The sequence below is a fragment of the Aegilops tauschii genome, chromosome 2 (assembly GCF_002575655.3).
Source record: "Aegilops tauschii subsp. strangulata cultivar AL8/78 chromosome 2, Aet v6.0, whole genome shotgun sequence".
Classification (NCBI taxonomy): domain Eukaryota; kingdom Viridiplantae; phylum Streptophyta; class Magnoliopsida; order Poales; family Poaceae; genus Aegilops; species Aegilops tauschii.
Window position 1 is genome coordinate 6,086,338 of NC_053036.3, and position 13,486 is coordinate 6,099,823.

Genomic DNA, 13,486 nt, shown 5'->3' on the forward strand with positions numbered 1-13,486 from the left:
TGCAGGTGGGCCCCACTTTGGAACCTTCTAGAACCTTCCCGGTACAATACCGAAAAATCCCGAACATTTTCCGGTGGCCAAAATAGGAACATTTTTTTGATTTTCAAATTTCTGAATTATTTTAACCTCTAATCTCTAATCACCACCCCTCATCACTGCTCAATTTATCCTCTAATCTCTAATCACCCCTCATCATTCCAAATCATCTAACTTCCCAGACGGTCACCCATCCTCTCACTACTCCAGCCTGAGCACGCTTAACTTCCGGTTTCTATTCTCCCTCGTTTCCAAGTCTGCACTTGTTGTTTTCCTGACAATAGTAAGATGTCAATTCTATTAACCCTCAGGAATTTAGCTTGAGCATGAAGTGACACATTTCACTGTTTGAGTTTGAAACTATTGTTTTAAAAAACAATAATTATTTAGTAACACTAATATTTCTGGAATAATTAGTTTGACCATAGTTTGACCACTGTTTGACCACAGTTTGACCAGATTTGACCAAAATTCAAAAAAACTGAAATAATTATTTAGTAACACTAATATTCTAGAATAATTAGTTTGACCATTGTTTGACCACAGTTTGACCACAATTTGAATTTTTTTGCCTCTCCAGATCTTAAAAGCCCCGTATCTTTTTTTCTGTTAGGTTTTTGAGTATTTGGAAAATGTTTAACGGGGTTCTCCCCGTTAAATTCGGATGTAACTTTTCGAGTAGATGATTTTTCATATAAAAAACTTTTTCATCCGAGTTCGTATGCAAAAGTTATGCCCATTTTAAGAAATTCCAGAGAGATTTTGCAAATAAAGTCGAAATTCATATTTGTTAATTTTCCCAACAACTAGACCACATATCACATGGGAAACTTATTTTATTTTATTTTTTTGACATTTCCATCATTTTCTTTTGTTTTTTCTAAAACTGAAAAGGCGGTCCAGGGGGGTAGAGTTTGATGGGCCCTTTAATAGCAAAAAGAATTTTCATAAAGAATGTTTTTGTTAGACATTTTAATAGCAAAAAGCATTATCATAAAGATTTTTTTGTTAGAAACTAAAATAACAAAATCTGTTTTTGAATAGAATCATAAAACACAGTAATAACAAAATCAAAGAATTCAAATTTGAAAACTAATGGCACTAACAGAAAGTTTATAATTTTTGTGACCTAAAAGCAAAAAGAATTAAAAAATAAAATTTAATAAAATAAATAAAAATAGCAACAGTAAGTATTTTGTTGTAAGTATAAACAAAATAAAATAAATAAAGCAACAAAGAAAAAAAGTGCCATCTACTGGGCCACCACGGCCTGAATACGACTAGAAACCCAACCATGGGCCAGGATTCAGGCCCGCAGGTGGCCCAGTAGGCCCACAGGCACACAGTGTACGGTTAGGCCCGAAAGCCTGCAATTGAGAGGAGCTCGAGAGGGTGGGCGCAGCAGCGCTTATAAACCACTCTCGAGCTCTCTCAACTAGCGAGGTGGGACTAAACTTTGGCCGCGACGCGGGCAGCACATGTCCTTTGGTCCCGGTTGGTGGCACCAACCGGGACTAAAGGACTAACCTTTAGTCTCGGTTGGTGCCACCAACCGGTACTAATGGGCATCGCACCCTTTAGTCCCGGTTCGTGGCACCAACCGGGACTAAAGGGCCCAGGTGAACCGGGACTAATGCCTTAGCCGCACGAACCGGGACCAATGCTCACATTAGTCCCGGATCGTGACTAAACCGGGACTAATGTAAATATTGCCCTGTGACGAAAGCCCTGTTTTGTACTAGTGGGGGGGAACGGGGTGGCTGAAGGAGAACGCTAGGGTTCGCCTCGCCGCTCGCGGGAGTGGACGAGACGAAGGGAGGCGTGTTCGTTTTTTCCTAAGAAGAAAATTTGAAGTGTCGAGGACTATTTTGTGTGTGCATTGTGCCAAGGTAGCATCTTAGGATCGATATTATGTGGAGGCTAGCGCAGATTGATAGGTCTGCATAATGTCGGTCCCAGTGCTAGCTATTGTTCTTCACAGATCAAGTTATAATTTAGCGGATTGCTATTTTTTAAGTAAATAAAAATGAACATTTGAGGTATAGTATTGGATGACGGGCTCCCACATCAGTGTTTGTGGACGGGTGCCCGATCCGCGGGTTGATGCGGTGTTTGGTTTACGGGTGCGTGCGATGGAGATGCCCTTAGTCGTCTCTCTTTCTCTTTTAAAAGTAAGTCGCCTCTCCAAAAATGGATATAAATCCATCTCCTCTACAGCAGCGTTGCTCAGCTCACCTGTCCTATTATCACTCAATTCTTCCGCATCCGTTAGAGCTGCCTGCACGTACGTACGTCTACAATGGCGCCGTCGACGGAGACGAAGGATTTCAACGTTGCTACGTCAGTGCTTCCGACACACTTCATTCTCGTCCCCCTCGTGGCGCAGGGCCACACCATCCCGATGGTGGACCTTGCACGCCTCCTCGCAGGACGCGGTGCGCGCGTGAGCGTGGTGACCACACCCTGGAACGCCGCGCGCCTCCAGGGCATCGCCGACTCTGCACGGCGCGCCAAGCTGCCCCTAGACATAGTCGAGCTCCCGTTCGCGCCGGCCGACGACGGGCTGCCCCCAGGCTGTGGCGACGACATCGACACGTTAGTCCCCATGTTCCAGGCCCTCCACAGGCTCGCCGGCCCCTTCGAGGCCTACTTACGCGCGCTGGGGCGGCGGCCGAGCTGCATCATCTACGACAGGGCTAACGCGTGGACTGCCGGCGTGGCCAGGAGCGTCGGGGTGCCGCTGCTCTTCTTCCACGGCCCTTCCTGCTTCTACTCGCTCTGCGAGCTCACCGTCGCCACGCACGGACTTGTTGAGGAGCGCGAGATGTGCGTCATGCCAGGCCTGCCGGTGCGCGTGGAGATGACCAGGGCTACGTGCTCCTCCGCCTTCTTGAACACACCTGCGTGGGAGGCGTTCCAGAAGAACGCCATGGAGGCTATTCGCATGGCCGACGGCGCCGTCGCCAATACGTTCCTGGACCTCGAGGGGCAGTTCGTGTCGTGCTACGAGGCGGCGCTGGGGATGCCGGTGTGGGCGCTCGGGCCGTTGTGCCTCAGCACCCGCGACGAGGCGGCCCTGGCGTGCCGGGGGGACAAGGACAAACCCACCGCCGTGGACCAGAGCGCGGTCACCGAATGGCTCGACGCCATGTGCACCGGCTCCGTTGTTTATGCCAGCTTCGGCAGCCTCGTGCGGGTGCTTCACGAGCAGCTGTACGAGGTCGGGCATGGCCTGGAGGACTCGGGCAGGCCGTTCCTTTGGGTCGTGAAGGAGTCCGAGGTGGCGGCCTCGCCGGAGGTGCTAGAGTGGCTGCCAGCCCTGGAGGCACGCACGGCGGGCCGTGGCCTCGTGGTGCGCGGCTGGGCGCCGCAGCTCGCCATCTTGTCGCACCGCGCCGTGGGGGCCTTCGTGACACACTGCGGCTGGAACTCGCTGCTGGAGTCGGTCGCACACGGCGTGCCGGTGGTGACGTGGCCACACTTGGCAGACCAGTTCCTGAACGAGCGGCTGGCCGTGGACGTGCTCGGCGTCGGCGTGCCCGTCGGCGCAGCCGTGCCTGACGGCGAGGCCGTGATGGTGGCGCGCGGAGACATCGCGCGGGCGGTGTCGGAGCTCATGGGCGGTGGCGACGTGGCCGAGGAGAGGAGGAGGAAGGCCAAGGAGTACGGCGAGAGAGCTCGCACAGCCATGGCCATAGGAGGTTCATCCTACCAAAACCTGACGCGGCTAATACAGAGATTCACGCCGAGTGATGGCAATGGCAAGGAACAGTAAAAAGATTAAACCTTGGAATAAAATGGTGAGAGATAGAAAATTATGGATGCGTAAATAACTAAATACATGCTCTCACATGCTGAGCTATACGCGGTCAGCATTACCCTCATCATTGCAATATGGGTAGTATTGGAGAATCTCTTGCAACAAGGTTTATGTTACATAAACTTTTTGTTGCAGATATTTTCTTTTAACTATTTCTACAACATGGTGGTTGTGGCGGAAAAAAAATTTGAAACACAGATGATGTTGCGGAAAATATTTGCAGTTTTTTTATCTTCATTTTTTTTTGTATCATGAGTGCTGCTGCCCAAGGCAATTTTGCAACACACGGGATGTTGCAGAATTTTTTTTGCAAAAAGAGACATGCAAAGGACATTTACTAGTAGAAAAATATCTACTCCTAATGGAGCAGTTAGTAGTCTCTATTCCGGGTTTTTTGTCCCACCTCCCACCTTCGTCTAGTTTCTTTTCGTCCTCCTCCCACCTCCCAGGTAACGATCCCGTTGCACGTAACGCACGCAAAAAAAAAAGGGACCAAGACCACTTAGCGAGGCCCCTCGAACGAAAAAAGTGGACGAAGAATGTAGCCACCATGCCCTCTCGAACGAACAAAACGGACGAACCAGGAGCGAGGCCCCCTCGCATCCCCACCCGCAAGTGCCCCCCTCCCCTCAACCGCGGCCACCATCGCCCTTCTCAATCCAAATCCTCCCTCGATCCAACTCCTTCGATACCGCCATCACGAAACTCCAGGGTTCCGAGCCTCGGCCTCCCAATCCTCCCACCTATGACGTACATAGATGGGTGTCGCCGCCGACGGCTTCTCCTTCTCCATCGACCCCACTTGCAGGCTGCAGCAAGTCAGCCAAGGCGGCAACCTCCACGGTCGCTCCTCCCCAGCCGTAAATCCTAAAGCGGCTTGAAATCGAGGGGTTCCCTGTGGAACCGATCTCCGTCGTCGGTGCGTGAGGTGGCAGTGCGGCGGTGGCCGGAGGACGCGCGTGGCTGACGGGCTGAGATCGCGGCACCGCAATGGAGTCGGCAAAGCCGATGTTTGCCAAAACCTCACGCTGCAATATCCTGTGGACGTCATCCAGCTCCGGCTTGCAGCAAAAATCGGTCGGTTCTACTAGCTTGTGCACAACAACGGACGTCCCACAACAACGCACATGTCGTCATTGTTGAGAAAAAATCGTTAACTGGCAGTTGCTCGGTTGGCTGGTGAATAAAGGATTAATAGGCTAATTGGCAAGTTAACCAGCCAATTAATCAATTAATCGCCTAGAACCTACGAGCAGGGATTAATCGGCCATTTAACTGTAAATTTAAACAGTAAAATCACATGAATATGTTAATTTTCATGTCAAAAATATTAATATTCTTCTGTGCAGACCTACATGGACACAGACAGTACTGCAAAGTATGCCCAGCAGTGAGTGCCTAGCCATCCGGCACCGGTGCCTAGCCAGGCACCAACACTTCAAAAGCAGCCTCATTTTTATGTTAAAAAAAAACAGGGAAAAATAGGCAGAGAGTCCTAATAGATAATTTACACGTTACTTCTTCAGCTTCCAGAAACCAATTCACACACGGCAAGACCAGCAAAATGGAGCACTGGAACTTCATCAGTCTACAAAAAAGTGGCAGCAGTTATCAGTTCATCTGCTCCTAGCTAGCCGGGATCGATGGCCACATTTCATTAAACCAAACCAGCCCTGTCGTCTTTCCTGAGCTCGGTCTGGTATTGAACTACGATGTCATGAACGCATTGAACTGAAGGATGAGTTCAGGGCGCCCGTCGAACAGGACCTTCAAGGCGCCGGCGAAGGCTCGAGCATCGATCCTTCAAAAAGAAAAACAAGGACCAACAGGGAAGTTTACAATCCGTCAAAATTCAAAACAGAGAAAGTTGTGTAGATGTAGCTGCTCATGCATCACGGACCTCTTGCTATAGACTCCGCGCAGGAGCGCCAAGAACTCCCCAAACTTGTCAGGTTTGTCCCTGAAACTATCCTTCACGGCATGGACGTAGAGGATCGCGGCGTTTATCATCGACTCCTCAAACTTGCCAGGTTTGTCCCTCAAACTATCCTTCACGGCACGGATCTTGAGGAGCATGTCGTTCGTCGACTGCTGGGCAGGCCTTCAAGGCAAGGTGGACCAAATAGAACACCATCAGAATACATTTGCTTAGAAGAACAAAATTTCATTTCTTCCCCCCTTAAAGCAGGGCCTTGTGAACAATTTTTTGTGTGTGTCTCACTCGTATCCTTGTTGCACTTTTCACTAGTCTCAGGCTGCCCATCTTTGCATTTTTGAATTTGCCCATCTGTCTCCTTGGGCATACAGGTCATCTCCTGTCGCTTATCCTCAGGAAGCACCTTCCTTTTGGCTTCAACTGCTGTTGCTCGTGCTCGCGGTTTGCGACTCTCATCATCCTTCTTTTGGGATGCCACTTGCAGCTGCTCAAGCTTTTGCTTTGCTTCAGTAACTTGTGCTGCCTGTTTACTGCTGTAGCTACGAAGGTCAGCATAGTCCCGCTCCAGTGTCGTAAACTGCTCTCGCGTGAGGTCCTTTTCTGCAATCAGTGCAGAAAATTCCTTATCCTTCTCTGCAACCAGTGCTGAAATTTCCTTATCCTTTTCTGCAATCAGTGCAGAAAATTCCTCATCCTTCTCTGCAATCAGTGCCTCATGAGCTTGGTTCAATCGTCTTAGCGCTGCTTCTAGATCTCCTGCAATGTGCTCATGGCCTGCGGCGTTTAGGCAGTGCCCTGCGCCACCTTCAACTTCCTTCACTCTTATCTAATAACAGTATAAGAAGCAGGCATGGGCACACAAAATACGAGTTCAGAAAATTGACAGGATGCACAAGCTAGCTGGGAAGCAACTCGTGTTTCGGTAAGCTACCTTAAGCTCCTCGTTCTCCAGCTCCAAGAATTGTATAAAATCTTTTAAATCCTCATTTTCACTCTTTAGGGGTTCTACATTGAGTGGAGCAGACAAGGGTTAAAAATCTTGCATTTGGCTGCCTGCTTAGGTGAATAACTAGAGTGGAACAAAATTGACTGCGGACACCGAATCCGTCGTCGAGTGAGTCTTTAATCAAACAAAACTTCCATGTCACACTTAACATAGCAGATTGTGCCCCCTAATCTCAAACATCAATATACAGCAACAGCAGTGCTAGTATCAGACAGAGTAGTTAGTGGCTGAGGAAATGCTCCTCTTACCGGCGAACATCCGGTGGTCATCGCCGGAGGGCATGCAGTTGGCCTCCCACATCCTCCTGCTCTCATCCGCCTGACATTACATTTCCGCGAGCACACACCAGGTAGTCAGCAGCCGAAAGCCCGAAACCCTAGGTAGGATAACCTTGAGGAGGGGTCACCTTGAGGAGGCGGCACTGGAGGAGAACGTCGCGGGCCTCCCAGGACTCGTGCTGCAGCGCGTTCACGGCCTCCAGCCGCGCGCGGCCGGCGGCGAGCACCTCCACCCGCGGCACCATCGCCGCCGCCCGGCCGTCCATGGAAGGAATCGCGGAGACGGAGCTGGCCGGCCGGCGCCGCAGCTGCTCTGCTTTCTTGTCACGGCGGATGGCAGTGGAGTGGAGCAGAGGAAGCCGGCACAGGAGCTTGAGAGGCCGCAGTATAGCTGAGCGGTGGCCCCCCTGAGGCAGTGAATGGGTGTGTATTATTTTATTAGTATTTATTCGCAAGAGAAAATGTTTCATTTTTTTAACTATCCTTGCATGGAGCTCAGAAGGAGATCTTTGATGTAACTATCGCCGTGCCGCCAATGTTACTTTGTGTTTCTCGACCGGTGTCTCGCTTAAATCATAGTTCATGTTAGACCACCAATGATGTCGACTTTTCTACAATTAAGCGAAGAATCAGTGTCAAATTGCTGCCTATGTTATATATCTTTTGAAGTACATTTAGTAGTGTTACATTATTACCTGCTCATTTCCTCAATTACTAGTATCCGAAAATCGAAGCACCATGGTGGTTAAGCATAGGCCTATGGTCCAAGAGGCATGCCGCAACTGTAGTACAAATAATTCCACCCAAAGAATAGTCAAGAAGCTTGATCGAGTGTTTGCCGACACACTGAAGCATTGCTAATATGGATGGCGTTGTCGACAAGCTACGTTATTGTTGTACCTCATAGAGTAGAATACAAACTGCAGCAGATTCAGGGCACTGAGCGCCGCTATCGTCCAGAAGAAGTAGTCCAAGTGTCCGTCGTCGAGGTCCTCCGGGATCCACATCGTGGCGGACGCGACAACGCCCAGCGCTGCCGAGTTGAGGTAGCTCCCTGCCGCGATGGCGAGCTGCGCGAATGCGGTGCACAGGCTCCTCATGTTGTCCGGAGCCCGGTCGTAGAAGAGCTCGAGCGTGCCGATGACCGTAAACACCTCACTGACACCCATCACGGCGTACGCCGGTGCCTGCCACATAATGCTCACCGCTTCCCCGACCGCGAGACGGTTCCTCTCGAGAAGAGCCAGGTAAGCCATGGCCAGAGTGGACAACGCGAGACCGACGCCGAGGCGCTGCGGTTGCGTGAGGCCTCGGTCCTCACCGGTGGCACGCCGAGCCAGGGGAACTAGCACAACGTCATATATGGGGATCAATACAAGTGTGGTGACCACATTGAAGCTGGCGAGGGAGGCCGGTGGCACGGTGAATGACCCCACGCGGTTGTCCATTGCCATACCCTGCTCAATCACCGTCGACGACATCTGTGCCGTGATCATGAAGAAGACCACCAAGGACGCCCATGCAGGGCACAGACGTAGCAGCATCTTCACCTCTTCTACATGAGAGAGTGCGCATAGCCTCCATGGGCTCGTCGCCGTGCCTTTCTTCTCCTGTGTCGACGGTGACACAATGGCAGCCTTGTCCAAAAATCTGAACATGTAACACATATTTTCAGAAACAAATTTCAAAAGCTATCATGTTTACTCACTAGGATATTCTACTACCTACCTGAACTGAGTGGTATGCTGAACATTGAACGTAGCCTCTGATGGTGGTGAAGGCGAGTGATGCAAGGTTGTGCAATCCTCAGGCAACTCCAGACGGCGATTTCTTGCAGCTGCAACAACAACCCGGGAAGCTGTTGTCATGGGACTCTCTCCTGTTGACTTGTATCTGTAGATCCTCCTACTAGCGATAAACACCGTGAAACTGAGACTCGTGAGGATCATCGGGATCGCAAAGCCGATCCCCCACCCAACATTGTCTTGCACCCAGACAATCACGGTGGTCGACAAAAGGGAGCCAATAGTGTTCAAGAAGTAGAACCAATTGAAGAATGAGCCCTTCTTCACCCGCTCCGTCGGGTCGGTGATGTCAAACTGGTCAGCGCCAAAAGTGGAGGTGCATGGCTTGATGCCACCGTTGCCAAGGGCTGTAAGATAGAGTCCAACATAGACGGTGATACGGTGAATCTCACTGTGGTTGGAGGATTGAATCATCCATGGGAGCGTCGTCGAAACCGTCAGGACAAGCATCCCCTAGCAAAAAAAAAAAACAAACAAAAAAGTTGTTCATGAATGCTCACAACACAATTTGTTTCAAAAAAAAGGTGGTGCTGTCGCCAGCCACTATGTCTATCGGTTCCTATCAACAACATATGTTTCACTTAGATCAAAAAAACAACAACATATGTTTCACTTACGACGATGTAGACTGAGAGGAAAACCACTAATGTCTTGTACCTTCCCCAATACGTGTCTGCCAAGAAGGCTCCAATAAGCGGCGTGAAGAATGTGGTGCCAAACCAAGTGGACACATTCCTCGCCGCGTCGATATTGCTTTCGTGGAGCACACTCGTGAGGTAGGTGACCAAGTTCTTTGAGATCGCGAAGAAGGCCAAGCATTCGCTGAATTGGACACCTAGTGCAGGTCAAACAATGAGAATAAGTGTTGAGCATCTTTCAGAGAAGGAAAAGAAAATGCTGGGTTGTGACTTGTGCAGTATGCCAGCATACCTAAGATGAAGAAGCATGCTCTCAAGTTCCCTGTGCTTGCCTTAACAGCAGGTTGTCCGTTAACATCCACTGTTCCGTCATTGGTGTATCTCGAATCCCCATCCTGCGTGGCACAGTAAAACCCCTGCTATGAGTATGATCTACTTATTTCCTAGTGGCACGAAGTATCCTCTGCTATGATTTTCGAAAACGGGGTATTCCCCTTTTCGAAAAAAATATACTCCCTCCGACTCATATTAGTTATCGTTGATTTAGTATAAAGCTGTACAGTGAGAATCAATATGGATCAGAGGGAGTATCAAACCTCCCGGACTCAGAACCAGACTGAACTTGCTACGTGTACACTGCTAGTTTTATACTCCCTCCGTTCCTAAATATAAGTCTTTCTAGAGATTGCACCAAGTGACTACATACGGAGCAAAATGAGTGAATCTACGCTCTAAAATATGTCTACATACATACGTATGTTGTATTCCATTTGAAATGTCTAAAAAGACTTATATTTAGGAACGGAGGGAGTAACTGTTAGGTATGAACTTTTGGATTAGTTTGAATTGCTTACCACACATGTCACGTGGTCTGTTAGGTATGAACTTACTCGGCTACTACAATTAATAGCTGCTTTGACATAGCAACTAACTAGATCAAGGTTTTTTCTAACAATCTCTCACTAATCTTGATTAGTTCAATCTCCACTGGATGTGGCACAACTTTTACTCTTCTTGCAACAATAATGATCCCAACTTGGTAGTCAACAGGAAACAAATGCTATGGTATTATTCTTTGTACTTGCCTGATGGAGGTGAGGAGGTGGGTGATGGAGCAAGGGCCTCTCCTCATCCCCTGCTGCTTCCATGGCCGACTGCTTTCAAGCATCTGCAACTGCAACACCTCCTAGTTCTCCTCCTTCAGACGACACTCGAAAAATTACAATCACAAGATCAAGAATGATTTCAGAAAGAGAGAGAGAGAGAGAGAGAGAGAGAGAGAGAGAGAGAGAGAGAGAGAGAGAGAGCCTGGAGGAGGAGGAGAAAGATGGAGGCAGTGAATGAAGACGTACGTAGTGTACTGGTTGGTGTTGGTTGGGAGGCACCAAGAAAGAAAAAGAAGCAGATGGGATGTCTCTTTCAGTTTGAGTGGACATCGTTTTCGGTTGTTAAGAGGAACCTACAAACCTGTCCGCCAAACACCACATGGGAATCGAGCCCGAATTTATACTTTTTTGTCGTTGCAGATGATTGTTGGGGAAATGTTATTGATTTTCTAAAGGAAACCCATTGAGTTAATTACAGCTGGGGTACATAAACTTGCGTGGCGGTAACGGATTCATACAGAAACAAAAAAAACCCCATAAAAGTCATACAGTAACTCTGATGCGGACTCATTTAGGCCCAACTCGCATGCAAAGTGGACACATGGGCTTCCACGCACGCCTGGGTCGGTCCACTGTGTCATGGATTTTTTTGCAGATAACCCCCCAGTTTAATTGAAACTGACCCGCCGCCAACTCCTCTGTATCCCCAATTCCTTTCTCCAGATCCCTAGCTGTTGCGGCGCGGCGGCCGCCCTTCTCGTGCGACCAAGGAGGGAACGACGGCCAGATCCCGTCGTGCGACCATGGTAGGCGGTCGGAACGGCGGCCTCAACCACGGCGACAGCATCAACCACGGCGACAGCATCAACCACGCCGGCAGCCTCAACTACGCCGGCGGCAGCAACAACATGGATGGCGAGTGGAGAATGAGCTCCGAGCTTACATTTGGCTCCAAAAAAATCCATGAAGGTGTGTCCTTTCATCGTTTTGTTGCCGTGGATTTTTGTGTCTGATTTCACGCGTGATTTGTAGGGAGGGGAGAACAGTGCAAATGAAAATCGCTAAGGTCATAAGGCTGAATGTGGCTGCAAACTGACGCCTGTTGTGAGAGTGTGCAATGAAGGATTTGATGCAGGACGACGTTTTCTGAGCTGTCCATATGAGGTATCCGATTTGGTTTCACTGAATTTTGCTTGTTTCACTGAATTTTGCCATGTCCAAATTTTGTACTGAATGTGTTTCTGCAATTGAAATGGACAGGGGCTGAACTCCTGTGGGTATTTGAGTTGGATGGATGATGCATGGAAGGGGAGATCAAGGCTTGTTATTCACAAGCTTGCAGATGATAACAAGAAGGTGCAAGTTAGTATGTTTGAGAAGGAACTGGAGATTCAGAGGTTGAAGAAAGAGAGGAAAAAAATAGATGAGCAGAGGAAAACTAGGGAAAAATTAGATCGGTTTCTTGTACTTGTGATTCTTGCCAGTGTTGTGGTATATGCCGTGGTTGCATTGCTTAGCAGGGGTTTTGTGTGATTGTAAGATGAAGAAACTAGAAAGTGTAATGCAGAAAATCTGAAATGTTATTGTACAAATGTGACAATTTTTAAGCAACCATTGTAGCAACCATGCTATGAAATCTGAAATGCAAAGTACTTAGGAGACAGTTGAAACTGAAATTCAGTTCAAATGCAAAGTACAACACTGACCACTAAGACTAACACTTGAGCACTAACCTGATTAAGACTGACCACTAACACTGACCACTAACTTGATTAACACTGACTACTAACACTTCTGAAACTTAAGCACTAACTTAAGCACTAACACTGACCACTAACTTGATTAACACTGACCACTTAGCAGAAATTCAGTTTCTAGTTCTGAACTTTTCTGAAACTCTAGTCCTCGTCGGACGATAAGTCGACGTACTCAGGTGCCGGACGGCTGCAGCTCGGCTCCATAGCATGGTTGTACTGCGCTGGTGCTTTCCCAGGCGCTGCAGCTTGCCTCCTGACCATGGCGTCGCGCGCGGCGCCGTGGTATTCCACGACCTGCCTCACTCTAGTGGGGTCTGCATCGACAGGAGCGGGCAGTCCCAGGACAGAATGCTCGTCGGTGAATCTGCGGCTGGAGTCCTCCCTCGTGGCAGTGCCGTACGAGTTCAGCAGGGCAGTCTGCTGATCAACTGCAGGCACCACGGCTGGGAGCGGAGCTTGTGGCCATGGATCCCATGGCTGGGGCTGGAGCGGAGGTTGTGGCCATGGCTCCCATGGCTCGGGCTCTAGCTGTGGAGATGGATTGGGTGGCGGAACATTGGTTGAAGGGGAACGAGGACGGGTGATGTGATCCCAGGTTCCGGTGATGGTAGCCCAGGTGGTGATGAGCTTGCGCACCATGATTGTCGCGGTGAGCACGGCTTGGGTTTGGCCGCGGTGACCATGGCTTTTATAGCGGCCGAGCGTGGCCATGGCGGGAACAGGCATTGGCGGGAAGAGGCAGGAAGTGGCCACGGCGGGAAGGGAATTGGCGGGAAGTGGCCCACCGGTGTACGGACAGCGGTGTCCTGCTGGCCAGAGGAGGCAGACGATGCGGCCTCGGTCCAAGAAGGATAGGAGAAATATTCAAAAGCTTTAGTTGGCCTGTTAAGATCAATATCCTCTCACAGCCCAATGGTAAGAGCGCATTGGTGTAATACAGAAGTCCTGGGTTCGAGTCCCAGGATCCCACATTTTTTTAAGGGCTAGTTTTTTTGGAAATATTTGCACAGCAAGTATATAAAAGATCAATTTGCCATGAACAATACCAAAAACTTTACCAAAATTTTTGCAAGCACATAAACTTGATTTTCTCCAAAGTAATAA

The 13,486-nt window shown here is 49.2% G+C and overlaps 3 protein-coding genes across 5 annotated transcripts; 1 reads left to right on the top strand and 2 right to left on the bottom strand.

Annotated features, from left to right (window-relative positions):
* Positions 1-2,252: 2,252 nt before the first annotated feature.
* Positions 2,253-4,070, top strand: LOC109760375 (UDP-glycosyltransferase 73C4). The gene has a single exon (XM_020319207.2). It carries the CDS (start codon positions 2,336-2,338, stop codon positions 3,809-3,811), a length of 1,476 nt encoding a protein of 491 aa, XP_020174796.1. The 5' UTR covers positions 2,253-2,335; the 3' UTR covers positions 3,812-4,070.
* Positions 4,071-5,309: 1,239 nt separating this feature from the next.
* LOC109760364 (uncharacterized) lies at positions 5,310-7,871 on the bottom strand. Its single transcript, XM_020319196.4, has 6 exons — positions 7,772-7,871; positions 7,205-7,687; positions 7,047-7,116; positions 6,724-6,797; positions 5,757-6,618; positions 5,310-5,657 (listed from the first exon to the last, which is right to left on the bottom strand). Exons 2-5 carry the CDS (start codon positions 7,544-7,546, stop codon positions 5,908-5,910), a joined length of 1,197 nt encoding a protein of 398 aa, XP_020174785.1. The 5' UTR covers positions 7,547-7,687; positions 7,772-7,871; the 3' UTR covers positions 5,310-5,657; positions 5,757-5,907.
* An 8-nt stretch (positions 7,872-7,879) lies between these two features.
* Positions 7,880-10,881, bottom strand: LOC109760362 (protein NRT1/ PTR FAMILY 8.5). 3 transcript variants are annotated; one of them, XM_040401273.3, is made up of 6 exons: positions 10,605-10,881; positions 9,812-9,914; positions 9,499-9,716; positions 8,805-9,334; positions 8,533-8,726; positions 7,880-8,421 (listed from the first exon to the last, which is right to left on the bottom strand). In XM_040401273.3, exons 1-6 carry the CDS (start codon positions 10,665-10,667, stop codon positions 7,934-7,936), a joined length of 1,596 nt encoding a protein of 531 aa, XP_040257207.1. In that variant the 5' UTR covers positions 10,668-10,881; the 3' UTR covers positions 7,880-7,933. The 3 variants fall into 3 exon arrangements, with proteins under 3 accessions (XP_040257207.1, XP_045088386.1, XP_020174782.1); XM_045232451.2 differs by having other exon boundaries at positions 7,880-8,726; XM_020319193.4 differs by having other exon boundaries at positions 7,880-8,726; positions 9,539-9,716; positions 10,605-10,877.
* Positions 10,882-13,486: the final 2,605 nt, after the last annotated feature.